The following is a 26,576-nucleotide window of genomic DNA, read 5'->3' as shown; positions in this document are numbered from 1 at the left end:
TTTTATAGTGAAACTCTGCCCCATTACGATTATTTGACACCTATGAGGGGGGGCCCAACCAAATTTTTGCAGAGGGGCCCAGTGATTTCTAGTTACGCCCCTGATCAGTAGCGTACATTATCTTTATATACTGTACATAAACCATACTGATTATTTCTCTTTTAAGGTAATATAAGATTTTTTTAACTCCACTCAATCACAATATTGTAAATTTTATATGTCCCTCTGAGACAAACCAGTATGGCTCAGATTCCTAGTGGACCAAATGTGAACCACGACCAAAGTAAGAACTGGGACTCCACCTGGATAAGGTGCCGACGTTGCTTCTAATTCATATCACTGTGACAGCAAGCAAGACGTTTCCATCATCCAGACCTTCATCAAGTGCCCACTTTACTCATTACACTACTGCTCGACTACATTATAGTGGAGCCCCAATCCCTGGTGCTATATGAAACTCATGTATCTAGTAGCCAAGCTCTAATCATTATCAGAAGTTATAAAATGGCTGAGCCCTTTACATAGTTTTGTAACTGCTTTCACTTTATTCAGATGTATTTAATCAATGCAAAAATGGTCTAAACACAAAAGATTTTTTTTAAAAAAAGAGTATAGCAAAAGTAATTTTGTAATTTTGACAGCAAATCAAATTTTTACTACAAAGTACAGCTCATAAGGCTAATCCCTAATCATCACTACAAGATCCGCAGCTCACCTTACAAAAAGTTTTGCAGCCATCAATAATTGGTCTATATCCAGTACAGCGACAAAGATTTCCTTTTGAGAAAACAACATATAAAGTTAAATGTTAAAAGTTAAACAAAGCACACCACAGAATGATCAGCACCTAATGATAATGATATCTTTGTGAAGATCATACCTCCAAGAGCTTCATAGATTTGTTCCATAGAGGGTTGTGGGTGGTTCCTCAGTAATGAGTACATAGACATCACCATCCCAGGGCTACAGAACCCACATTGAGAGCCATGGGCTTTTGCTATTCTTTCCTATAAAAATACATTTGGAAGTGCACAACTGAATGTGATATTATCATAAAACTAAAGTTTGAGATAAAGCAGTGACCTTGGCAAATTACCACAGAACAAAAAAAGATGAGCGAAATGGTCATTGGTGTGCTGGGGACCAATGGCGCTGACTCAAAAGCTCTCATACATGCTGTTATCAAATTTGTAAACTATGTTAGGTAGAATAGTAGGAACATATAAAAAAAATAACTTTTTTTTTTTAAGATTTAAAGTTACAATAGAAAAATGTTTTTAAACTTAATTATCGTAAATGACAAGCACACGAAAGATCGGCCTGGCTGCTATCCACGAGCGCGAGTTTATAGGCAAATGCCGGCGCCTCTTACTCAATACCTACTTTTTGTGTCCTCATTGGCTTTGTTGAAGCCTGTGTTGCCTGCATTTGCTGTTGTATGAGAGTGTTACCCATACGCCAGCAAATACAGGCTTTAATAAAGCTGAGGAGGATACATGCAGCAGGGATCAAGTAAGAAGCACCTACCTGTTTAAATCAAGAAATGCACAAACTTTCTGCATTGCTAATTTAAACAAATGTATTTTCAAATGTTTTTTTTTAAATGGGAGATACAGTTTGGTATTTAAAGGACAACTACCAAAGTTAACTAAAATTCTAAAGGCCACATATATTTCCAGTAATGACTAGCAAATAGTAATAGTAGTAGGAAGCAGAAATAGTAAGGGAGCAGAAATATAGCATCAATAATATAGTGTGTAAATAATCATCAGCTAAAGCTCTGTGTTCCTAGCTGTGTGTCTCTCTCTCTGCCACAGAGTGCAAAGTAAACAGTTCACAGCCAGGTTACAGTGCAGCTCTGCCTTCTGATCACTCCTGCAATGTCTGTTTGTTGTTGTTTTTAATTTGTTTATTTTTTTAAAATAAATTCGTATTTTTTTAACCTCTCCCTCCCGCCAGCCAATGACAGCAATCTGCTGTCATAGGCATCAGACTATGAGAGCTGATCACTGTGGAGCCTCTCTGGGGGACGGCCGAGTGACACAGCTGTCCCCAGTACCGCACTGCCACAGATCGCAGCGCTGTACAATGTAAATAGACAGCAGTTTCCCCGTCTAACAGTCTTTTAGCGGCAATCGCTGATGACGGAGAAGAGCTCCGTCATTCAAGTGGGGATGCGCCCGCATCCGTGTGTGCTATCCCCTCCAAGACCCCGCCCCAGGACTTGATGCCTTTCGGCGTTAGGCAGTCCTAGGACTTCCACCCTCCCGACGCCGATCGGCGTTAGGCGGTCGGGAGGGGGTTAATGCAGCCAAGCATTTGCTAATATTAGTGTACCTTTTTTTCATAAAGTACATAAATATTTCCATTGTGTGCAGTGGCTGTGTGAGATTTTTTAAAGGTATAATACAAGATACTAACCATATTGGAATACCATAGATCAGGGCTTCCCAACCCTGTCCTCAAGTACCACCAACAGTGCATGTTTTGTAGCAATCCATGGAGGTAGATAATCAGCTCTGCTGAGACACTAATTACACCATCTGTGAATAGTTGTGGTTTTCTGCAAGACATGTACTGTTGGTGGTACTTGAGGACAGGGTTGGGAAGTCCTGCCATACTGTAGATAATCATGCACCTGTTAGAATTGTATGGTGTTCAGATAAAATATCTATATTTACACATACTATGCATGACGATTTTTTTTTTATTGTATTAGCCTCACCTGTACTGGGTGTAATCTAGTGGATATACTTCCGATACCTTCCACTGTTGTTACAGCTGCACCATGTAGACAGCAAATAGGCAGTAGACATGCAGTAGCTGAGTAATGTCTATATTCTGTTAAGGATTCCGAATGCATAATGGTAAGCTAATGTTTCTTTACTTTTATAGTAAAAAAGAAATCAAACAACACATTTGTTAATAGACATGTGTTGAGATAAATATTTCACACTCATGCTCACAATTTACTTCTTCAGAATTAGTTTTCTTTTCTAGACAATCAAGGTCTTTCACTCTCTTACTGAATGTCCTTCCAGAGAAGTAGGAGAGAACCATTTTCCACTCCAGCACACTTCCATGCCTTGTCCCTTCCTGTTGGAGAGCCAAAAGGTTTAGCCTTTGGTCCCTTTCTCTTCTCCATCTGTGACCATGGTCTAGATCAGCAGATTAGTTTTGTTTGGCTTCAAGTGAAACTTAAATGCAGAGGACATTCACAATTTCACATTTATGTTTCTGCTCCTGGAGTCACTCGCCTTGACTTAACACCCATTAGCTTTCACAAACATATTATGGACACAACCAAAACGTTGATTTTTTTCTCTACTTGAACGTATTTCCCTATCTGAAATAATATTTGTATTAATGATACACCTTTAACTTAGATCCTTGAATTTTCTGCTTCATTTGTAAGTGGCTCTTTCAAGCCTCAAAGTAGTAGTACAATTATTACCTCCTGTCATCTTCAACTAAAAATATATGCAATATTGTATATTTTCCTTACATAAGACAAAATGCTACTGTGCGTACTGATAATATCCACTAGAGTGTTATAACAGCCTCCCGTGTGCCCTTTTCAATTAGTACTACTCTAGTCCATTCTCAGCTTATTCACCTCTCTTTTTGCTTCTCTGTTATACACCTCTATGTCATTCTCTTCACTAGTGGCCGCTCCAGCTTACATTTTTTTGGGGGGGCACTCTTGTGCACCCCAAAAATTTTAAACTGGAGCTGCCACTAGTGAGTATGGCTAGCTGGTGGGGCCTATTTGGGTGATCAAAATCATTGTTTGTATGGTGAGCTTTAGATATTGTTTTGCCTAACTCAGCTGGAGTGGCATCCAGAAACATTAATCAAAAGTGGTTTTGCTAGGATTGTGAGGCATTTATGGGAAACAGATAAGACCCTTGGTTTATTTAATGCGTACATAGACTCAGACCGACATGGAGAGTTTTTACAGACCCTATTCTGTTCACTGTACGCTTCTGGAACCTTGAAACAGTTAACTGTATGTTATTGAGCGGGAGGTTGTCACTCAGAGGAGAACAGTGATTCTCAGTGCCCCAGCTTGCCCCATGCTCTTTACTAGCGGTTACATAGTTACATAGTTATTTGGGTTGAAAAAAGACATACGTCCATCTAGTTCAATCAGAGAACAAAGTACAACACCAGCCTGCTCCCTCACATATCCCTGTTGATCCGGAGGAAGGCAAAAAACCCTTACAAGGCATGGTCCAATTAGCCCCAAAAGGGAAAAAATTCCTTCCCGACTCCAGATGGCAATCAGATAAAATCCCTGGATCAATATCATTGGGCATTACCTAGTAATTGTAGCCATGGATGCCTTTCAATGTAAGGAAAGCATCTAAGCCTCCTTTAAATGCAGGTGTAGAATTTGTCATAACTACTTCCTGTGGCGATGCATTTCACATCTTAATCACTCTTACTGTAAAGAACCCTTTCCTAATTAAATGGCTAAAACATTTTTCCTTCATGCGCAGATCATGTCCTCTAGTCCTTTGAGAAGGCCTAGGGACAAAAAGCTCATCCGCCAAGCTTTTATATTGCCCTCTGATGTATTTGCATGTTAATTAGATCCCCTCTAAGGCGTCTTTTCTCTAGACTAAATAAACCCAGTTTATCTAACCTTTCTTGGTAAGTGAGACCTTCCATCCCACGTATCAATTTTGTTGCTCGTCTCTGCACCTGCTCTAAAACTGCAATAACTTTCCTGTAATGTGGTGCCCAGAACTGAATTCCATATTCCAGATGTGGCCTAGAGAGTTAAACAGGGGCAATATTATGCTAGTATCTCAAGTTTTTATTTTCCTTTTAATTCATCCCAAAATGTTGTTAGCTTTAGCTGCAGCGGCTTGGCATTGAGTACATTTATTTGACTTGTTGCCGATGAGTACTCCTAAGTCCTTCTCCAAGTTTGATGTCCCCAACTGTATCCCATTTATTTTGTATGGTGCAAGACCATTGGTACGACCAAAATGCATGACTTTACATTTTTCAACATTGAATTTCATCTGCCATTTATGTGCCCATATAGCAATCCTATCCAGATCCTGTTGCAATATGTCCCTATCTTCCTGAGAGTTGATGATTCTGCACAATTTAGTATCATCTGCAAAAATAGCAACATTGCTTACTACTGCATCTACTAGGTCATTAATAAATAAATTGAAGAGCACTGGACCCAGTACAGACCCCTGTGGGACCCCACTGCTAACAGTCACCCATTTTGAGTATGATCCATTGACCACAACTTTTTGTTTTCTGTCCATTAGCCAGCTCCCTATCCATGCACACAGACTCTTCCCCATTACACAAAAACCACAGACCAAACTTCTAACCTTAAACTAGAAAACTATCTAATATAATCCCTCCCATATAACTATGCCAATGCCCCAATACCATCCCAGAGGTAATCTCTCCCCTGGAAATAAACCTCACCTCCCATCCATTGTAGTTCTCTTTTCCCATATCTATGTTAAGGACCTCCCAAAAGCATCTTCTCTCCACCCCCTTCCCAAGCCACCAAACAACACAATCCATTTGTCACTTTCCATCTCTCAACATCTTCAAATGCAACCTATCTTTAGACAAGAATACTATCTAATCTCATCTTGGACAAATGTGCTAGCTATTAATCTACCATGACCTCACTTTTATTTTTTTATTTTTTTTTTACTATATACAGCTTTTAAATAAAATGATCAAGTTCCATATGAATAATAGACCAGGTCATGATATTAATTATACGATGGCACATCTTCAATCATCAACGGTTAGGATACATAATCTTCTTAGAAACTGGATGGACGTGTGATATCATCACAGTGCAGGATCCACAGCCTCCTCCTCCACAGCCATATTTAGTACCTGTTAAGTGTACTGGTGTAGAATTGTCAAGGAATCTAGGTATTTTATTTACCAGTATTTACCTGTTTACACCAATCAGCGCTCCTTATTCAGAAAAATGGGATGTCAATAAGCTGTATGTATGAAGTATGTTCTAAAAAGGCAGTGGAAACAACAAAATGCAAACAACAAAATCAGGTTAAAAATCAAGCTTCCTCCATTCTGATCACATTCAGAATCAAGATCAACACAATTTAATACAATGAAAGCAATGTATCATTAAAAACAATGAGATAAAAACAACACCTTACTTTATTATTATTAATCTTTTAGTTATGTTAGCCATTTCTCTTCTTGGAAACCAACTACAAGTCAAACCAGACGATATACCTACACTGGCGGGTGGCCTTATGGCCATCTGGTCCCGCCGGTTTTAGTAATTGGGCTCACCCCCCTTGATGACTACCCTTATGCTACGTACACACATGCCACAACGATCGTTCGTTGAGAACGACGAACGAACTTTTAATTGATGAAAGAACAACCTAAGTAAAGATAGTTTTAAAAGTTGTGTAACGATCTGATCGTTAGAACGAACGTTACAGCACGTAAAGCAACTATTGCGCCTGCGCATAAAAATGAGAAGTTTCACAGAGAAATAGTGAAATGCGCATGTCAAGCCTAGTACGAACGACCGTTTCCAACGATGTACTACTTTTGCAAACAATCGTCGTTGGTTAAAATCCGCCGAGACAGAACTTTCTTTTGTAGCGATTTGGCTCGTTCGTCGTTTGCCTTAATAGTTGGTGGTTCGTTTTTTGTAACGATCGTCGTTGGTAAAGATCGGGGAACGATCGTTACAAACGACTATAGTCGCATGTGTGTACGCACCTTAAGGGTTGTGTAAATGTCAGATAAGGCGCTCTCCTCCTGATTAATGACTTGTCCTGTTAAGTATAATGATGTTACCTCTCTTTCATTGTTCCGCATTTGTACAATGAGCTGTGTATCCCAATAATTTGTAGCGAACTGCCTATCTTACCTGTTACAATTGACAATAAAAATCGTTGTATACTGAAATCTTTTAGTTATGAAATACCAAAATATGTTCCATTGTACACTAAATTAGTAAGGGGTGTCGATTAAAATACAGCACAGACAAAAAAAAAAACGGACGGGAAAGGCCACTGCCATATCAAGTTTACAATTTAAGTGGTATAAAAGACATATGTTTCTAAAGGGAATACATAGTGCTTGTAAGCATGTTAATAATACAAATGTATGAGTTTTTCATCCCTCAGTTCCTTATCTACCTGATACATTTTTTTTAAACAATATCAGACTTTATGGGCTCCCATCTGTATCTGTATAGGATTTATTCCCTACTGTTTGGCATGTTTGGATGTTAATGCTTGCAGAATATTTGGGTGCAAGCAATCACAAGCAGAAAGTAGTCATTTATGCACTTTGTGTGTATGTTGATGTCTCAGCCAATAAACGGCCTCAGTGCCTTCCATGTTTGATCCTGAGCATATGCCTGCATTCCTGCTGTAGCTGATTCCAACTGCTCTACATAACTCCAGTAATACACCCCCAGTAGATAATTTTAATAGATTACAATAATATTGTAATACTACTCCATACTTCTATGGATTCCAACCCATCTGAGGGCTTTATACTGATTCTCTGACTTCTGAACCTGCTTCAGGTTGATCTTGTAATGCTGGGGGGTCATGCTTTCTGACCACCCAGCACAGCAATGCTAAGAGCTGTATAATGGAAGAGGCTCCACAGATGGACACAGGAGCAGGGGCGCCCCAGGGCACAAGCACTACAAACAGCCGCCTGGGGCGCTATGTCTGTCATAAGGCGCCGCCTGCCACTACAGTAACATTACATTTTGAATTGCCCTTCTCGTTGCCCAGGAACGGAGCTGGCAGCTGCAGTTGCAGGCTCCTGTTTCCTCACTGCGAGCCAGCTCCGCCCCCCGGCTAATAGAAAAGCAACAAGCATGCTGTGTCCCACCTCTAACCAACCCTTCCTAAGTAGCCACAGTACAAGTACATACAATGTACTGCAAGTGGCTCTGTAACTCCGCCCCCCGCCGGACATTCGGGTCAACTTCGCCAGGCTGGAGTGTCAACTGCCTGAGCTATTCCTGTACAGCCGCTGCTGCTGGCCAAGACAGGATACATGCTCTAATTAATGGCTGCCCCGCCCTCTTACCTCCGTGCAGCACTGCCTAAGACCCTCTGCCATTGCAGCATCATTTATTCTAGCAAGTGGAGGCGATCGAAGAATCCGTGAAGCTCCGCCCTCAAACGCAAGCCCCGCCTCCAACCAATGAAGGACCCAGACTCTGGCACAGGCCCTGCCCCAAACAGATTAAGCCCCGCCCATCAGACTTGTGAAGGAAGCTAAGCGGGAGATTAACCTCCTTGCCGGTCTAAAAAATCCGGCAAGGAGGCAGCGCCGCACTTTTTTTTTTTTTTTTTTTTAAATCATGTAGCGAGCCAAGGGCTCGCTACATGATAGCCGCTGAGCGGCGGCATCCCCCTACCTACTCCGATCGCCTTCGGCGATCAGAGTATGCAAGAAATCCCGTTGAGAACGGGATTTCTTGCAGGGCTTCCCCGGTCGCCATGGCGACCGGGCGGGATGACGTCACCGACGTCATAGACGTCGTGACGTCAGAGGGAACCCCGATCCGCCCCTTAGCGCTGCCTGGCACTGATTGGCCAGGCTGCGCAGGGGTCTGGGGCGGGGGGGGGGGGGGGGGCGGCTCGGCGCGGCGGGTAGCGGCGAATCGGCGGCGAGCGGCGGCGATCGCAAGTTACAAGCAGCTAGCAAAGTGCTAGCTGCTTGTAACAAAAAAAAAATCATGCAAATCGGCCCAGCGGGGCCTGAGAAATCCTCCTGCGCAGGTTACCCCGAACTGTGTTCGGGATAACCGGCAAGGAGGTTAAAGGTGAGTTATGGTAGCTCTCAGGTCTCCCTCTTGAAACCTATATGTATTCTTGTCCCCCTGCACCCTCACCAGCCCACCCAGCCTCTGTCTCTACCCCCCCGCCCCCTTTCCAGCCCACTAACCTTGGACTTTATCCCCCCCCCCCTTACCAGCTCACTACCCTCTGTCTCTGCCCCCTGCCCCCTTACCAGCTCACTAGCCTCTGTCTCTACCGCCTTGCCAAACACCCCCCCCGCCCCACCAGCCCACTAGCCTGTCTCCACCCCCTGCCTCCTAACCAGCCCATTAGCCTCTGTCTCTACCCCCTGCCCCCTCACCAGATCACTAGCCTCTCTCTCCACCCCCTGCCTCCTCACCATCCCACTAGCCTCTGTCTCTAACCCCCTGCCCCTTTACCAGATCACTAGCCTCTGCCTCTACCCCCTGCCCCCTTACCAGCCCACTAGCCTCTCTGTCTCTACCCCCTTGCCCCACTACCAGCTCACTAGCCTCTGCCTTTACCCCCTGCCCCTTTCCAGCCCACTACTCTGTCTCTACCCGCCTGCCCCCTTACCCCTTCACCAGCCCACTAGCCTCTGTCTCACCTAACTACTTAATTCTCATATGTGGGGCATGTGACTGTTTATGTTTTTATAAGGAGGCACATGGTGGTAATGTTAAAATGTCTTTTTCAGGCCATATTATTAATTTGTAATGGAATTATTGAGCTCCTGTACTTTTTAGTGTGTGTACGTGTACGTGTGTGTGTGTACGTGTGTGTGTGTACGTGTACGTGTGTGTGTGTGTACGTGTACATGTGTGTGTGTGTTGGAAGTTGAGTTGGAAAGAAGAGATGGGACGGGGCCCAGGTCCAAATTCCGCGTTGGGCCCAGAGGTTTGTAGCTACGCCACTGGTGACTGCTGTCTGCTGCAGGGGGGAGAGTGGCATCTGCTGTGGTTGAGAATGTTGCCATAGCGGGCCACTTTCCAAAGCCGGCAGTTTGCCCTGGTGCTGGCATCCCTTTCCATGGTTGTACTGCATGTGTACAGTGAGTGTGTGTTAAAGAGAATCTGTATTGTTAAAATCGCACAAAAGTAAACATACCAGTGCGTTAGGGGACATCTCCCATTACCCTCTGTCACAATTTCGCTGCTCCCCGCCGCATTAAAAGTGGTTAAAAACAGTTTTAAAAAGTTTGTTTTTAAACAAACAAAATGGCCACCAAAACAGGAAGTAGGTTGATGTACAGTATGTCCACACATAGAAAATACATCCATACACAAGCAGGCTGTATACAGCATTCCTTTTAAATCTCAAGAGATCATTTGTGTGTTTCTTTCCCCCCTGAGGGGGGAGTGCATAGCAGAACCACAACACTGAAGAACTTGGCAGCCTTCCAGACACAGGCTGACAAGTCTGACAAGGGAAAGATACATTGATTTATTACAGAGACTGTGATAGTACAAAGTGCTGCAGTAAGCCAGAACACATTAGAATAGCTTTTGGAACTTGTAGGATGATAAAAAACAGGATGCAATTTTTGTTACGGAGTCTCTTTAAAGATTTGCTGCTTTTTACATGTCGTCGAGCTCCATGTTTTATGAGGGGTAATGACTGTTGCATTTATTATTTGATGGTCTTAGTGGTTTCATTTGATATTTTGGAGTGATATTTGCAGCATTTGGCATTTTGGGGGCTCATGATTACTAAATACCATGTTAATACATGAACCAAAAGAAACATGTGTGGGTTTCTTTCTAGGGGAGGGGAGAATGTTGTCTAATTACTTTAAGGCTGCTTTCACAGTGGGACGTTACAGGCGCACGTTAGAGCAGCCTGTAACGCACCCCACCGCACAGTAATGAAAAATCAATGGGCTGTTCACAGTGTCCACATTGCGTTACACAGTAACGCTGCACCTCAAGATAACGTACTGCATGCAGTACTTTATACGCGGCTAAGCCGCGTTAGACTGCTTGCACATGCTCAGTCATGTTGGGGAGGAGGGGAGAGCGGCCAGGCACATGGCTTATTAATATTCACTGCACGGTGTGACGTGCAGTGTTTACTTCCTGGAGCGGCCGCTCTGTGCAGCGATTGGCCGGCGGGACCACGTGATGCTGCATGCAGCCAAGAGTGCGCATCACGGCATCACGGACGCCAGAGTGAGCTGCACAACGCGGCTCACTCTGACGTTCACATCCAAGAGCACCAGGCGTTGCGTTAGGGGCACGTTATGCGACCATAACGTCCCCTAAAATGCAACGTCTTGGTGTGTAAGTAGCGTAAGGGACACTTTGCCTAACTAACTGTGTTATAGAAGGGAACTCAGACTCGCACCCTGTCATTACCACATGCCACTTTTTTTTGGGGGGGGGGGGGGCGCTACAGGTTTTCTTGCCTGGAGTGACAAAAGGGCTAGAAGCGCCTCTGCACAGGAGTAATAAACAAGGGAGCAAGATTGCCCAGAGAAAATGCAGCTCCTGGCCGCCTATCAGGCTAGATGCTATGTGATACAATACACAACAGACGTAGTCAATAACAGATATGGGTCATACACGTTAATTCAGAAGTGTCGTATTGAAAGGATTAGGCAGATTCGTGGTCGAGAGCGAGGCAAAGGTCGGTACACAATACAATATTGCAATAGATGTTACTTCAATAATATTACTAGAATATTACGAATAAATTACAAGATATAACTACAAAGTACAAGACTGACTGACTAGAGTACATATATATGTGCTGATGCGCAATATAGGAAATGTAGCTCTCAAATAACTCACTAGCTAAAGCACAAGTAATGATAATTAACAAGACAGACAACAGACAGACAGATGGAATGCTCAGCCAATCTAGTCGCTGTTTCAGCAACGGCGACATTCACACTGAGATAGACAAGACTAACAGGTAGGAGCGAACTAAGGGCAACCGCTGCTATGGTTCCTCCTCAAGAACAAGGCTAGAAGGAATACTACCAGATACCAACGTGGTGCTGGCAGAATCTAACTATCAGGATCAGAAGGATTTCACTGAGCCCCCGCAGGTCAGCAAACATCCAGACATGACAATACAGAGCAAGACATCATACATTTACAATAACAACTTTCACAGCATAGACCCAATAACAACTCAGAGAGCTGAACGCTATGACGGACGGGGTAGGAAATGGGAGGCAGACTTTTATGCTGGAATCAGCCAATGGATACAGGTATGCAAATTCCCACACAGCTGAATGGTAATCATTCAATCCTGAGCTGGCTTGATTACCATTTGCTAGCTGGCTGTGAATGCAAAGGACCCCCATAAGGAATACATGCAGAATTATGTAACAACATGCATGCAGGAAATCCAGGGCTATCTGGCCGCAGCTCAGCTGCAACAAGCAATTGGTGGAATGATGACAGCATCCTGAGCTGCCCAGAACAGCATAGCGATTGCAAATGACAATGAGACTTATTGCGAATGCACAACTGAATGCAAGCAGATAAGCCAGAACTGTCCATTTGCAGCTCCACTGCAACAGACAGAACACGCTGCAGGAGGGATCCTTACAGATCTTTTGAGTTCTGATTCCAGCTAGACTGATTAAACTTGATACCAATCTACTGGCTATTTCCATATATGCTGACTTTGAACTGACAAACGTTGATTCGGGTAATACATTTAATGACTAACTATTTATTTATTTATTTTATTTATAAAGCGCCAACATATTACGCAGCGCTGAACATTAATTTAGGTTACAGACAATATTTAGGGGTGAGATACAGCAAAATGACAATACAGGATACAAGAAAACCAGATCACACACCATAGTATGAGTACCAGGTAATGCTTAGTCAATCACTGGATGGAGCATGGAGATTAGGCAAGTTAGGTTCACTCAGATGCATAGCATGGGTTCACAGTAATGGAGGTGCAAGATCAGGTAGGACACAAAAGGAGGAGGACCCTGCCCAAAGGCTTACAATCTAGAGGAAGAGGTAAGGACACGAATGGTAGGGGACCAGAGTTCAGCTGTAGGTTTAGAGCACTTGTGAGGGGTAGTAGGCCAAAGTGAAAAGGTGAGTTTTGAGGGCTTTCTTGAAGATGTTGAAGGAGGGGGCTGCCCTAATGGGTGGAGGTAGGGAGTTCCATAGTGTTGGAGCAGCTCTTGAGAAGTCCTGGAGGCGTGCATGGGACTGGGTGATTCGGGGGGCAGTTAGGCGAAGTTCATTGGAAGAGCGGAGTGAGCGGCTAGGTGTGTACCTCTGAGTAAGATCGGAAATGTAGGTTGGACAGGTTTTGTGGACAGATTTGTAGGTCAGACACAGTATCTTGAATCTGATTCTGGACTGGATAGGAAGCCAGTGGAGGGATTCTAGGAGGGGATCTGCCGTGGTGGAGCGATGGGAGCAGTGGATAATTCTGGCTGCCGCATTCATGATGGACTGCAGTGGGGCTGTTCGGGTCATAGGGAGACCAGACAGCAGGGCATTACAGTAGTCAAGGCGGGAAATTATGAGGGCATGGATGAGGAGTTTGGTGGTGGCAGAGGTCAGGAAAGGGCGAATCTTACAGATGTTACGAAGGTGGAAGTTGCAGGACTTTGTGAGGTTTTGGATGTGGGAAGTGAAGGAGAGTGCGGAGTCCAGGGTGACACCCAGACAGCGGGCTTGAGAGGTAGGGCGAATGGTAGTGTGGTTAACAGTGACATGCACATCTGGGAGGTTCGTGGATGGCCGGGGTGGGAAGATCATAAATTCTGTTTTGTCTAGATTTAGTTTCAGGAACCTAGCGGACATCCAGGAGGAGATGGCTGATAGGCAGGAGGAGACCTTGTCCATGGTAGTGGTGGATATGTCAGGGGTGTGGAGGTAGATCTGGGTGTCATCTGCATACATGGTTTATTGCAAGCTTTCGAAACATTACGTTTCTTCTTCAGGCATGATACAGAATTAGATCATAATCTTCACTTTGCTATTTTCATCTGACACTGTTTTATACTCATCCTCTGAGTTGTCATGATTCTTCTTCTGCCCTTAATTTCCAGCTTTAGCTTCCATCTCCACTGCTGACCCAGGCTGGTTTACATATTGTTACTGTGACAGACGTATCCTTGGCCTGTCCCTGCACTCTCCTCAGTCTGAGAACAATCACCAGCAGAACACAGCCCTTACTGGGTCTCCTCTACAGCTGCATACACACAAATGTTGCCTGGTAGGGATTGGGACTCAATCACTTGGGCAACAGTGTTTACGTCAGCTGTTAGGTCATGAGGTGTAGTAGTAGTCATTGGAGACTGGTCTGTAGTTGTGCACACGCGTGTGATGCCTCCAAAGCAGTGTAGGATTGGCCGGACAGTATGGAGGGGCGTGGTGGTTACTATACTAAATCCACGCACTGCTCTCAATGGAGTTTGAGCTTTATCCCCACCATGGAGCCAAGGGGTCTGTGATGAAGCACAGTCCATGCGAAACAATTGTTGGCTGCACGGTCTGTGTGTATGGAACAACCTGGATGGGGAAATAATGCGTCTATTTGAAAAGGGCGCCTGGAAAAAAGAGTGCCTGGTGTAGCCCATATATTCCAAATGCGGCTACAAAAAGAGCGCCTGGTGTAGCCCATACACCAACTTTGGCTACAAAGGGCGCCTGGTGTAGCCCATGTACCAACTTTGGCTACAGAGGGCGCCTGGTGTAGCCCATATACCAACTTTGGCTACAAAGGGCGCCTGGTGTAGCCCAAATATTCCAAATTCGGCTACAAATTGCACCTGGTGTAGCCCATATATATGTCAAATTCAGCTACAAAGGGCGCCTGTTGTAGCCTATACTGTATATGCCATATAGTTTTAGTTTATAAAAAGGATGCTGTTATAGGCAAAATTTGTTGGGCTATAAAATCGCTCTAGATATAGCTGAGAAAAGTGATTACTATGACTACTAACTTCTCCCTACTCTCACACAGGGGTCTACATAAAAAGGGCGCCGGTAAAAAAGGGCGCCTGGTGGAGCCCATTTTTAGCAACTTCGGCTACAAAAAAGGCGCCTGGTGTAGCCCATATAAACTTCGGCTACAAAAAAAGGCGCCTGGTGTAGCCCATATAAAAACTTCGGCTACAAAAAAAAAAAGGCGCCTGGTGTAGCCCATATAAAAACTTCGGCTACATAAAAAAAAGGCGCCTGGTGTAGCCCATATAAAAACTTCGGCTGCAAAAAACTCCGGGATGTGTAAATTACTATTCCCCCTCCAGGCCGCCATGGATAGTGGGGGAATGAAATAATTCGGCTTCCAGCTCTTATAGCCCATATAAAAACATAGGCTACAAAAAAACTCCGGGATGTGTAAATTACTATTCCCCCTCCAGGCCGCCATGGATAGTGGGGGAATGAAATAATTCGGCTTCCAGCACTTGTAGCCCATATAAAAACATAGGCTACAAAAAAAAAGACAATAATATGGGCTACAAAGGGGCACCTTGCTGTAGCCAAAACCTTGTAGCCGAAAAAAAATATGGGCTACAAAGGGGTGCCCTACTGTAGCTGAAAACCTTGTAGCCGAAAAAATATGGGCTACAAAGGGGAGCCCACTTGTAGCCTATATCAAAACTCGGGCGCCCTTTTCTACACCTTGTAGCCCATATTTCCAGAAATAACATTGATGTCTATGGCGGCGCCCTTTTCATACAGGCAGCTCGGGCGCCCTTTTCAACCGATCCCCTCACACAGAACCCTCCCCTGATGGTGCCTAACCCTAACCCCCCTAGTGGGGCCTAACCCTAACCCCTCCCTGGTGGTGCCTAACCCCTCGCTGGTAGTGCCTAACCCTAAGACAGCCCCTGGTGATTACTATGACCTAACTTCTCCCTACTCTCGCAAAGAACCCTCCCCTAACCCCTCCTGGTGGTGCCTAACCCTAAGACCACCCAGGTGGTTCCTAATCCTAAGACTCCCCTGGTGGCACCTAACCCTAAGACTCCCCTGGCGGTGCCTAACCCTAAGACCCCCCAGGTGGTGCCTAACCCTAAGATTCCCCTGGTGGTGCCTAACCCTAAGATTCCCCTGGTGGTGCCTAACCCTAAGACCCCCCAGGTGGTGCCTAACCCTAAGATTCCCCTGGTGGTGCCTAACCCTAAGACTCCCCTGGTGGTGCCTAACCCTAAGACCCCCCAGGTGGTGCCTAACCCTAAGATTCCCCTGGTGGTGCCTAACCCTAAGATTCCCCTGGTGGTGCCTAACCCTAAGACTCCCCAGGTGGGGCCTAACCCTAAGACACCCCAGGTGCTGTCTAACCTTAAGACCCCCCCAGGTGGTGCCTAACCTTAAGAGACTCCCCTGGTGGTGTCTAACCCTTAACCCCCCTTGTGGTGCCTAACCCTTAGACCCCCCCCCACTTGTGATGCCTAATCCTAACCCCGCCTGCACCCCCAAATCAAAAATCTCTGCTATAAAAGGGTGCCCTTTTGTAGCAGAATAAAAAACCGTGTAGCTGAAAACCCTGAAGCTGAATGAAAAATATGGGCTACAAAGGGGAGCCCTACTGTAGCCGAAAACCTGGTAACCCAAAAAAATAGGTAAATAACTTTTTTCCCCTACCACTTCTGGTTCACTTTAAAAAGGAACTTTTCTGAATATAAAGCAGTAAATAAAATGGATAGTTTATAAATTATTTAGTCAGTGTTTGTCCATTGTAAAACCTTTCCTCACCCTGATTAACATTCTGAAATTTATCACAGATGGCAACACTTAGTACTTAGTTTACCGTGGGTTCCAAAGTCAGTAGAAATAATACCTAGCCTCTCTGAATGCTCTGTAGGGGGACTTTTGTATAGCTAAATAGCCTCGGCTAAACATCATTGGGAGGGCAGGCATACACATACCAATATACAGAAATTTGTAAAGGAAATGTTTCTGATGCTGAAACCAGGAAAATTACCATGAAATTGGGTATCCTGAAACATTTATTGGATTCTACTATATGTTACTGGAGGTCCTCTTTAACTCTTGCTACCTCTGTAAGATTCCTAAAATATTACATGTAATTACATCCAATTACTTGCCTGTCTGACAGGATTCCTGGCCATGACTTATAGCTACAATGCACACAGATGAAGTATTGTTATCTAAAAATTGCATTTACAATAAAAACTGAAATCAGCTGAACATTATGAAATACAATTATATACTGTTACCAAATCAAGCTCATGTGCCATGTCAGTTCTTCTGAAGTACTGTTATGATGGGGTCATGTGCTGTGTCTGCCATTCTGTTATGAAATATAACTTATGAGGAACTGTAACCAAGAATTGAACTTCATCCCAATCAATAGCTGATGCCCCCTTTCCCATGAGCAATCTTTTCCTTTTCACAAACGGATCATCAGGGGGCTCTGTATGGCTGATATTGTGGTGAAACCCCCTTCCCAGTGTGATGCCAGGACCATGGTTCTGACATCACACTGTGGGAGCCTTGTTGCATTGTGGGAAATAACAGCTGTTTACAGCTGTTTACAACTGCCAAAAAAGCAAGCAGCATCTCATTCCACTGACATCACCTGCAAGCAGTAAAAATGTCACCATGTGATAAATGTCAGAATGTAAATAAGGGAGAGGAAAGATTTTAGAATGGGCAAACCATGACTAAATCATTTATACATAATTATTGTAAAAATGAAATGAAACACTTTTTTTTTTAATTACATTATTTTCACTGGAGTTCCTCTTTAATATAGTATTTATAGTACTGATGATTCCCATGTAAATCTCATCATTACATGTAAAGTTGTATGGCCCTGATGCACATATTTTCTCATGTGTTTCACTACTTCTCTCTTTCTCACTCCAGGTATAAAAAGGCACTTAAAATGGGGATGGAGGAGCCCAATGCATAAAAGATAAGCCAATAAAGCTGTTGATTTTATAAACAGATTGAAGAATTAGGACCAGTCTATTAAAAAAGGTCTTTTATTTGAGCACATAAAATTTATAATGCGTTTTTCAGGTGCTTGCCTGCTTCCTCAGATCAGTAAAAAAACAGATGCCTTAACTGCTGTGGGTGTGCAGCAAGCCTGAACGTTCATAAGTGTCTTGTCATACCTCTTTAGAGGTGATAGAGTTTAGAGTTCCTGTTACAGAACTGGAGAACCGAGCGGGGACGGTTAATTTTCTGCCTGCTCTGGCGGTGGTTGCAAGGATTTGCAATCCACCTTTGTGAGTATATACAGTGCTGCCCATAATTGTTCATACCCCTAGCAAATTTTGACTTAAAGGACTACTGTCAGGGGGTAGGGGGAAAAATAGTTGAACTTACCCGGGGCTTCTAATGGTCCCCCACAAACATCCTGTGCCTGCGCAGCCACTCACTGATGCTTCGGTCCCCGCCTCCGGTTCACTCCTGGAATTTCCGACTTTAAAGTCAGAAAACTACTGCCCCTGCGCAGCCTTGCCCTCGCTCCCACTGACATCACGAGGAGTGTATTGCGCAGGCACTGTACGGTCAGCGTCTGCGTAGTACGCTCCTGGTGAGGTCAGTGGGAGCGAGGATACAGCCACCCAGGCACAGTGGTTTTTTTATTGGATTAGTTAACCTCCTGAGTGCTGAGCGGTTCGACACTGTGTTGGGCAAGACATTTTTGCAGAAAGCAGTATGCCACAGTGTCGGGCATGCCGCTTTGGAGTTTCCCTAGGTACAGAAGCCCCACTGTATAAGTTAGCTAGGTGTAGGGGCTCCTGTACAATGTAGGCAGCAATAGGCATGTTAGTAATAGTCTCCTCCACCCCCAATCCCCCCCTAATCCTCCTGATCCAGCCCCTTACTCAATAAGCCTTGTTCCTGCGATGGCTGCAGCCTCCCTGCACAGCTCCAATATCCTCTGTTATGGGGAGGATCGGGACTAACGTCATGACGCCGGTGACATCATGATGATGCTCAGTCCCGATCCTCCCCATACCGGAGGATGACAGAGCTGTGCAGGGAGGCTGCAGCCATCGCAGGAACAAGGCTTAGTGAGTAAGTGGCTGGATCAGGAGGATTAGGGGGGGATTGGGGGTGGAGGACATTATTACTAACATGCCTATTGCTGCCTACATTGTACTTGAGCCCCTACACCTAGCTAACTTATAAAGTGGGGCTTCTGTACCTACCTAGCTCTATACTGAGGGACACCTGTACCTACCTAGCTCTATACTGGGGACACTTGTACCTACCTAGCTCTATACTGAGAGACACCTGTACCTACCTAGCTCTATACTGGGGGACACCTGTACCTACCTAGCTTTATACTGGGGGACATCTGTACCTACCTATCTCTATACTGGGGCACACCTGTATCTACCTAGCCTATACTAAGAGACACCTGTACCTACCTAGCCTATACTGGAGGACACCTGTACTGTACCTAGCTAGCCTATACTGGGGGACACCGGTAACTAGCTAGCCTATACTGGGCGACAACTGTACCTAGCTAGCCTATGGTGGGGGTACCAAGACCTGGCTACCTAAATACAATAATCTGCAGCGTATTCCGAAGACAGATGGGCACCACGCGATGGGCGAAACAGGACAGGTAATGTATAAATGCACAAACGGGAGTACATTTTTACACTGGGGGGGGGGGGGGGGGCAGCGGCGTGGCAACCAGAGCGGCCAATTCTTGAGAGATTTTATGTTGAAATTTATCAAGAATCAGCCTGCGTAGTATAGGCAGCTGACCAATCTCTCTCTAATCAGATTTGGTTAGAGAAAGATTTATCTCTTGGTCGAATCTGCCCATCATCTCTAGATGTATGTGGCCACCTTTATATTTGTATTAGAACAGGTTGAGCAGCTGCAGCTTGGAAGTATAAATGATCAGAGATTTTGGGGAGTAACTTTGAAATTTAGTTTAGATTTTGTGTTTCAAGCTTTTATTAAACTCAAAATGTATACTAGACCCCTGCTTGGCACATTTTGTTAAGTTGCGGGAAAAAGGGTTAGGAAAATTTATTGGATCACTTTTTGCACAGAAATCCAGCAGAAACTAAACGCTGAGAAGGTTAATAAATGAAGTTTCGTATGCACCCAAGAGCCAATTTCTTTGTGTGGTGTTGTTTAGGATTGTGAAATTTGGTAATGGTCTAAACAAACACACAGTAGATGCTAAATGGGACCACATTTTTATCTTTCCTCACACATTAACTTCCTTGCCGGTTATCCCGAGCTCAGCTCAGGGTAACCTGCCGTGGAGGATTCCTCAGGCCCTGCTGGGCCGATTTGCATAATTTTTTTTTTATACACGCAGCTAGCACATCAGTGCCAGGCAGCGCTGAGGGGTGGATCGGGACTCCCTCTGACTTCATCGCGGGGGAAGCCCTCATGGAAATCCCGTTCAGAACGGGATTTCCGGATGGGCATATGCGCCGGCAGCGATCGCCGCATACGGGGGGACACCGCAGGGTGTGGGGAAGCATGTAGCTAGCGCTAGGCTAGCTACATGCTAAAAAGAATTTTTTTTTTTTTTAAAAACACCCTCACTGCCGTGCGCAGCACATTTTTAGAACGGCAGGGAGGTTAAGAAGAGTTTTCCTCTTCTAAAAGATAATGGAGCTGTGCTGCATTAAATAACTTTCCAGTGAACCATGTGGTGAAAGTCTGAGAGGTGAACACCACAACCCAAACAAACAACAAAATATTTAGAATGCAATTGTAGATTGTTTTGGTTTCTTTCCAAAGAATCATGTAGACCACCCAGTGCTTCATCCACATGATTCAGCGAACCTTATGTGCAGTGCAATGTCATTGTAAACAGAATTCCACTCATATGAGACACAGACACTTATGCAGTGTGCGCACACCATTGCGATACAGGTAGGTAACATTCTTTGGTATCTTGTTAACATAGCTTTTATATTTTATTTTTTTTATTCTTTATTTATATATATTTTCTCCATATAAGACAAAGTAAAAAGAACAGTTATCCATATTTAGACATACATGAAGCTTACAGCAAAAGAATAAATACCATACTTAAAATCCAAACATACATGGTACCCACAGCAAGAGCGTAAAATACCATGCTTAGAAGCCAATTAAAGAGACACTAAAGCGAAAAAAAATATGATATAATGATTTATATGTGTAGCAGTGGCGTACCTAGGGTTTTTGACACCCGGTGCTGGGTATTAAAAGACACCCCCTTGTGCCCCCCCCCCCCCCAAAGGAAAGGAGTAATTGTGGTGTGCTAAGCACGCCATGGTGGGTAATTCCAGGTATAGTTGCACCCCATATAGGTAAGGGACAACTATTTTCTTCCCCCCAGCCATATATGTCCCTAAACTTAAAGAGAACCTGTACTGAGCAAAATTATTGAAAATAAACACATGAGGTAACTTCAAATGAACATTACATAGTTACCTTGCCATCAGTTCCTTTCAGAAGCTCACCATTTTCTTCTGACAATAATCCCTTCCAGTTCTGACAACATTTTGTCAGAACTGAAGTATATCAGTTGCTGTCAGTTATATATCAGTTGCTGTCAGTTATGGCTGAGAGAACTGATGTGTCCATGTTTCCCTATGGCTCAAGTGGGCGATATTACAGTTTAACTGTGTGGTGACCAGGAAGCCGTTATGGGGTAATGGCCTTTTTTAAAATGGAGGACGGAGAATTCCATTGATCACAGTGGACAAACAGGACACAGGAGAGGAGAAAGAGATTGAGGAGTAGACTACATGGGAGTTAACCTCCTTAGCGGTAACCCCGTGTGTGACACGGGGTAAGCCGCCGGAGGGTGCCGCTCAGGCCCTGCTGGGCCGATTTACATAATTTTTTTTTGCTGGACGCAGCTAGCACTTTGCTAGCTGCGCCAGCACCCCGATCGCCGCCGACACGCGCCCGATCGCCGCTATCCGGTGCGGCGCGCGGCCCCCCCCCCCAGACCCCGAGCGCTGCCTGGCCAATCAGTGGCAGGCAGCGCCGAGGGGTGGATCGGGACTCCCAATGACGTCCCTGACGTCGGGGACGTCATCCCGCCCCGTCGCCATGGCGACGGGGGAAGCCCTCCAGGAAATCCCGTTCTTTGAACGGGATTTCCTGATCGGAGATCGCCGAAGGCGATCGAAGAGGGCGGGGGGATGCCGCTGAGCAGCGGCTGTCATGTAGCGAGCCCTCGGCTCGCTACATGATTAAAAAAAAAAAAATTAAAAAAAAACTGCTGCGCTTCCCCCTGGCGGTATTTTTCATACCGCCAAGGGGGTTAAGTATGACTTGTGTATGGTTATTTTGACTTTTCATTTTCAGTACAGGTTTTCTTTAAGTTTGCCCCAGTTCAGGTATGGTATCCTAGTACAGGTAACCAGGTGTGCCCCAGTATTAGCCTCCCCCCCACCCAAGCTTAAGTAGCCAGGCATTCCCCAGTATTACCTGCTCCATCCACAGCCTGGTGCCCAAATATTAGCAGCCCCCCTTACCAGTTAGTGGACAGAAGGGAGAGGAGTGAGGCAGAAAGGCAGGGGGGAGAGAAGAGAGGCAGGGGAGAGAAAAGAGTCAGGGAGAGGGAAGAGAGGCAGAAAGACAAGGGGAAGAGAAAAGAGGCTGGATGACAGGGGAGAGAGAGAACAGACAGGAGAGAAGAAAGGCAGGAAGAGAGAGGCAGAGAGACATGCAGTATTCTCATAATCAACTTCCTGAGATCCTAGCCAGTGTGCTGGATGATCCAAGGGAACACAGAGCTTTTCAGAGTAAAGTGCTTGTGCTAAGGAGAGTTTGAGGAGACATAGGATCCTGGGGAAAGTTAGAGAGAGTGGATTGCTGTGAGACAGTTATGCACAAGCATACATATGTTGATAATTGTGGCTGTAGGAGGGATGAGGATGAAGACTGCACTGAAGGAAGATAGGATCAGATATAGGCAGCTTTAGAGCAGGAGACACATTTTACTGCCTGTCACTCACTGCCCTCTGCTCTAAGTAGAAAAGTGCAGTGCTGTAGTAGTTACTCACCTCTCCAGTTGTGTCTACTCCCTCTAGATGTTAGCAAGGTCTGAACTACAACTTTGAACAGAGCTAATACGATTCACAAAGCTAGAAATTACCTGAAAGTAACAAGGTCTGGCTATTCCCAATGAACTCAGCACAGTAACAGATGCCTGGTTACCGTTATAAAGTACAGAATGATCTCTAAGCTGATAGTAGGGTGTTGGCTCCAATATTATCAGCTTCTGCCTGTCACAGACTCACAGTCACCGCTGCTGACACAGGTAACTCCTGCATGTTGCTCTTTTTCTCTCCCCACTACAGCTGCTGCTGAGCTGTTTCCTGGATGGGGTTGTAAGGGGCGGGCTTGCAGGCAGTCTCTCATTGGCTGGAGAGAGGGACCAGCGTGAGAATCAGGGCTACTGATTGGAGGGCGGCAGGGAAGGAGGAAATAGAAGCCTGAGGCTTCTTACAGTCTTGCAGCTCAGGACCAGGTTGCCTGTGTAGCCGCTGTGATCGCGGCTCTTTACATTATAGACGGAGGCATGTCCTGAAGTACGGGCAACTACGGACAGGGGAAATTAAGGGCAGGGCTCGCTAGCATACTTAGCAAAGTGGCGCAGTATTACTAAGTTGCCGCCGAGTACCACGCTCCGTGCTGCTGCTTCTTAAATCTCCTCCCTCCTTCATTGCTTCGTCCCAGGTCGGCCCGCGGTCGTCCACTGCGCACCAACTCCACTGCTATGACACACAGCGGCTCCTCCCAGCATGTAACAAAGGAGGAAGCCGCAAGCCGGAATTTGAACAAGTTGCCAATGACGCATCGGACCCAATGTCACATGACGTGTGAAGGCGGTCAATGATGCAGGAGGCAGAGCAGAGGGTGCAACAGCAGCGCACACTTCCGTGCGTTCCACACCATAAGGTCCAGCCTGGTATATTTTAGGTGAATATGGGCTGGCCTTTTTGACACCCTCTCCTCGACGTCACCCGGTGCGCCCCGCTCTCCTGCGCCCTATTATAGAGACGCCACTGATGTGTAGTACAGCTAAGAAATAAAACATTAGAAGCAGAGCAGAGACATAAGTCTAATATTGTAACGATTGTGGAATTCTCTCCGTGATCAGCGCACAAGGCGTGCGCTGACACAGCGGAAATCCTCCACAAGCGTATAATTTGCGGGAACCCAGCAGAAGGTGCAATGCACCTGTAGAGGGAAATTCCTGTCGGCAGGTGGAGCTGTGGAGTGCAGAGGAACAGCTCCTCTGCCCTACCACACACACCAGACAGGAATTGTACGAAGGGAAGAAACGCAATCGCAAGAGAGGCGATTGAGAATGAGCACAGAGACAGATTGTATGTGTGTGCACCAAACTAGTTGCCAACCCGCGACGGTGCACACACCACAGCAGATATGAAGTAGGAACGCGATCGTGAGAGGTGCGATCGCCAGACGTGACACAAGGCTACAGCAAGGCGGAGCACGAGAGTAGCAAAGGCACAGCAAATCATACAATGAGGATATAAGGAAAATAACAAACGCTAACTGAACGCGAACACTGCACTCATTCGCAACAGTGCACGCATTCATGCGCGGTCTCCACGTGATAAGCACAATAGAGACAAGCACGCCTAACTAACCACCAACAGACAAACATGAAACAGAGGACGCGAGCGCTTGCTTAACAGTTACCTCACCGAGCCTCCAGCAAGCGTTCGTAGCAGACAAGACAGACACACGAAAACAGGGACAAGCGAGAGATAGGATCCACAGCACTAGCAAAAAGAGGCCAGTGCGATCCAGGGAGACAGAGAGATGGAGATCAGACGGATCCACAGCACTAGCGCTAGACGAGTGCGATCCAGGCAAGACAGATAGAGGAGATAGCTAGTAGCAACCGCTGTTCCAGCTATACTCCAAGAACAAAGATCAGAACGTCCTCCTGTCGACCACCGCAGGGACAGGACAATCGCAACAGACAAACAAAACAGATATGCAATCTTAACTGCACTAGGGAACCTGCCGAGTACAGTCCCAGCAATTACTCTAAGCTACTATTCAAACAATGAGCAAGGCTGACACTCTCCAGAGTGTTTCACAGGAAGAATCCTTATGACCAGCAACTTACTGTGGGAAACATAGCTCTTTATAAAGCAAGCCCACAGGGGATGTGGCTAGGCAATCTGCATGACAAACATATGCAAATTCCTCAGCAGCAAGCTGCACAACTGACAAAAGGTCTCTCTTCCAGAGACCTGCAGAATGCAGACCTGAACAGTGATCAAAAGGCTGCCTGCCTGTGCAGGCAGCCACGTGGATCCTCACAGTACCCCTCCCCCCCTCTAGGGTCGGATTCCAGACGACCCTCTAACCTGATATTTGCAAAAGACTCTAACTGAAGACTCATGAAGGTCAGGACAGCCCGACAAGGCCCAATTCCAGAGTCAGTCCAGCCGAAACCGACCTCATTGGAAGCAGACGCCACCGAAACATGCCCATCAGTACTACCAGTCTCAGTATAACACCCATCAGGACTGTGAACACCAGAGAAGAAGCCATCGACACCCTCCAGACAATACCCACCACCTTCCAAGGAGCGTCCGAAAATACCAAACCTGCCACAATACCTGCTCGAAGTGTCCCTTACAACAGGAAAGCCACTGTTGATCTTATCCAGGGTACCAAGTAAAATTTCTCCCGTAATCTCCCAGAACCTTTTGAAGCTCCACAGAGATCCCAAGAGGGCAGAACAATCACCAGGCTCACATGGAGAATTATCAAGAACCCCCATGGAACCAATGACAAATCCGGATTCAAAATTACGAGGACACCCATCAAGATCAAGACTTTCAGGGACCACTTCTGGGCATGCAAGCAGGCAGGCCATATCAGAGCATGTCTCCACCGAGGAAACATCTGAGCATGCTGGTAACCGAGGCATACTTGGGCTTTCTGGGTCACAGAGCACATTGGGGTACACCAGCACAGGAGAAACCTCAGAACATGTCGGGGAACTGCCAACCTCAGAGTCTGGCACGTCAGGACCAAAACCAGCACCGGGCAGAGGATCATCACGAGCAGTGGTCTCAAGCACTGGACTTTCAAGAAAAAACTCATCGTTGACTACGCATAACTGAAGCTCCACCAGAGCTGAAAAAGTAGTCAGCAAGGCAGCAATGCCTACTGAAGTGGGAAACACCTCAGAAGGGCTTGGGGGGCAGGAGACGTCTCCTACAAGTTCTGCACCCTTTGGGAGGAACTCGAAGGTCTCCAGGAAATCAGGCAAGACCTCAGGAACATCAGTTTTCAAGTTTTCTAAGAAGGATTCTGTACTATCCATGTTACAGGGCAAAACGGGAACTTTATTTTGTGAACAGGGCAGATGTCCCAGGGAAGGTTCCACCATAAACTGAGACTGAATTTCATCATCATGAGCGGAACGTACAGGAATATTTGCTGGAACACACACTGACTCCCTAACTTTGATCTCACTGCACCCAGAATTCTGTGTAGCAGTCAAACTAGCTTGCAACTCCAAAACTGCAGAAAAACAGGTGAGTATAGTAGCAATACCTAGACGAGCCTCTAGGGACACTGCAGGAGACTCTAAACAAGGCCATCTTAACTCATCCAGAGTACATGGTGCAGAATCAGCATTTTCCTCAGAACAAGAAAGGGACTCACAAATGTCAGTGTGATTGGTCATCATATTGTTATTCATGGTACAGGGCAGGCTCAGAGAAACTTTCTCTGGACCCAGCAAAGATGTTTCAGAGTCAGATTCGCAAAACCGAAGCGCTGTCTCACTCTTAGATTCGGCTAACAA

General features: G+C 45.5%; 1 protein-coding gene across 1 annotated transcript in view; it reads right to left on the bottom strand.

Annotated features, from left to right (window-relative positions):
- LOC137524809 (aldehyde oxidase 1-like) overlaps positions 1-26,576 on the bottom strand; it is a 198,592-nt gene that overhangs the window by 150,962 nt on the left and 21,054 nt on the right. The window contains exons 3-6 of the mRNA XM_068245134.1: positions 5,805-5,901; positions 2,726-2,834; positions 881-1,007; positions 716-777 (exon numbers count right to left, since the gene is read on the bottom strand). Coding sequence (XP_068101235.1) covers positions 716-777; positions 881-1,007; positions 2,726-2,834; positions 5,805-5,901 — 395 coding nt within the window. The remainder of the gene's footprint in view (positions 1-715; positions 778-880; positions 1,008-2,725; positions 2,835-5,804; positions 5,902-26,576) is intronic.

The sequence above is a fragment of the Hyperolius riggenbachi genome, chromosome 7 (genome assembly GCF_040937935.1).
Source record: "Hyperolius riggenbachi isolate aHypRig1 chromosome 7, aHypRig1.pri, whole genome shotgun sequence".
In the NCBI taxonomy this organism is placed as follows: domain Eukaryota; kingdom Metazoa; phylum Chordata; class Amphibia; order Anura; family Hyperoliidae; genus Hyperolius; species Hyperolius riggenbachi.
This window is presented reverse-complemented; position numbering and strand designations above follow the sequence as displayed.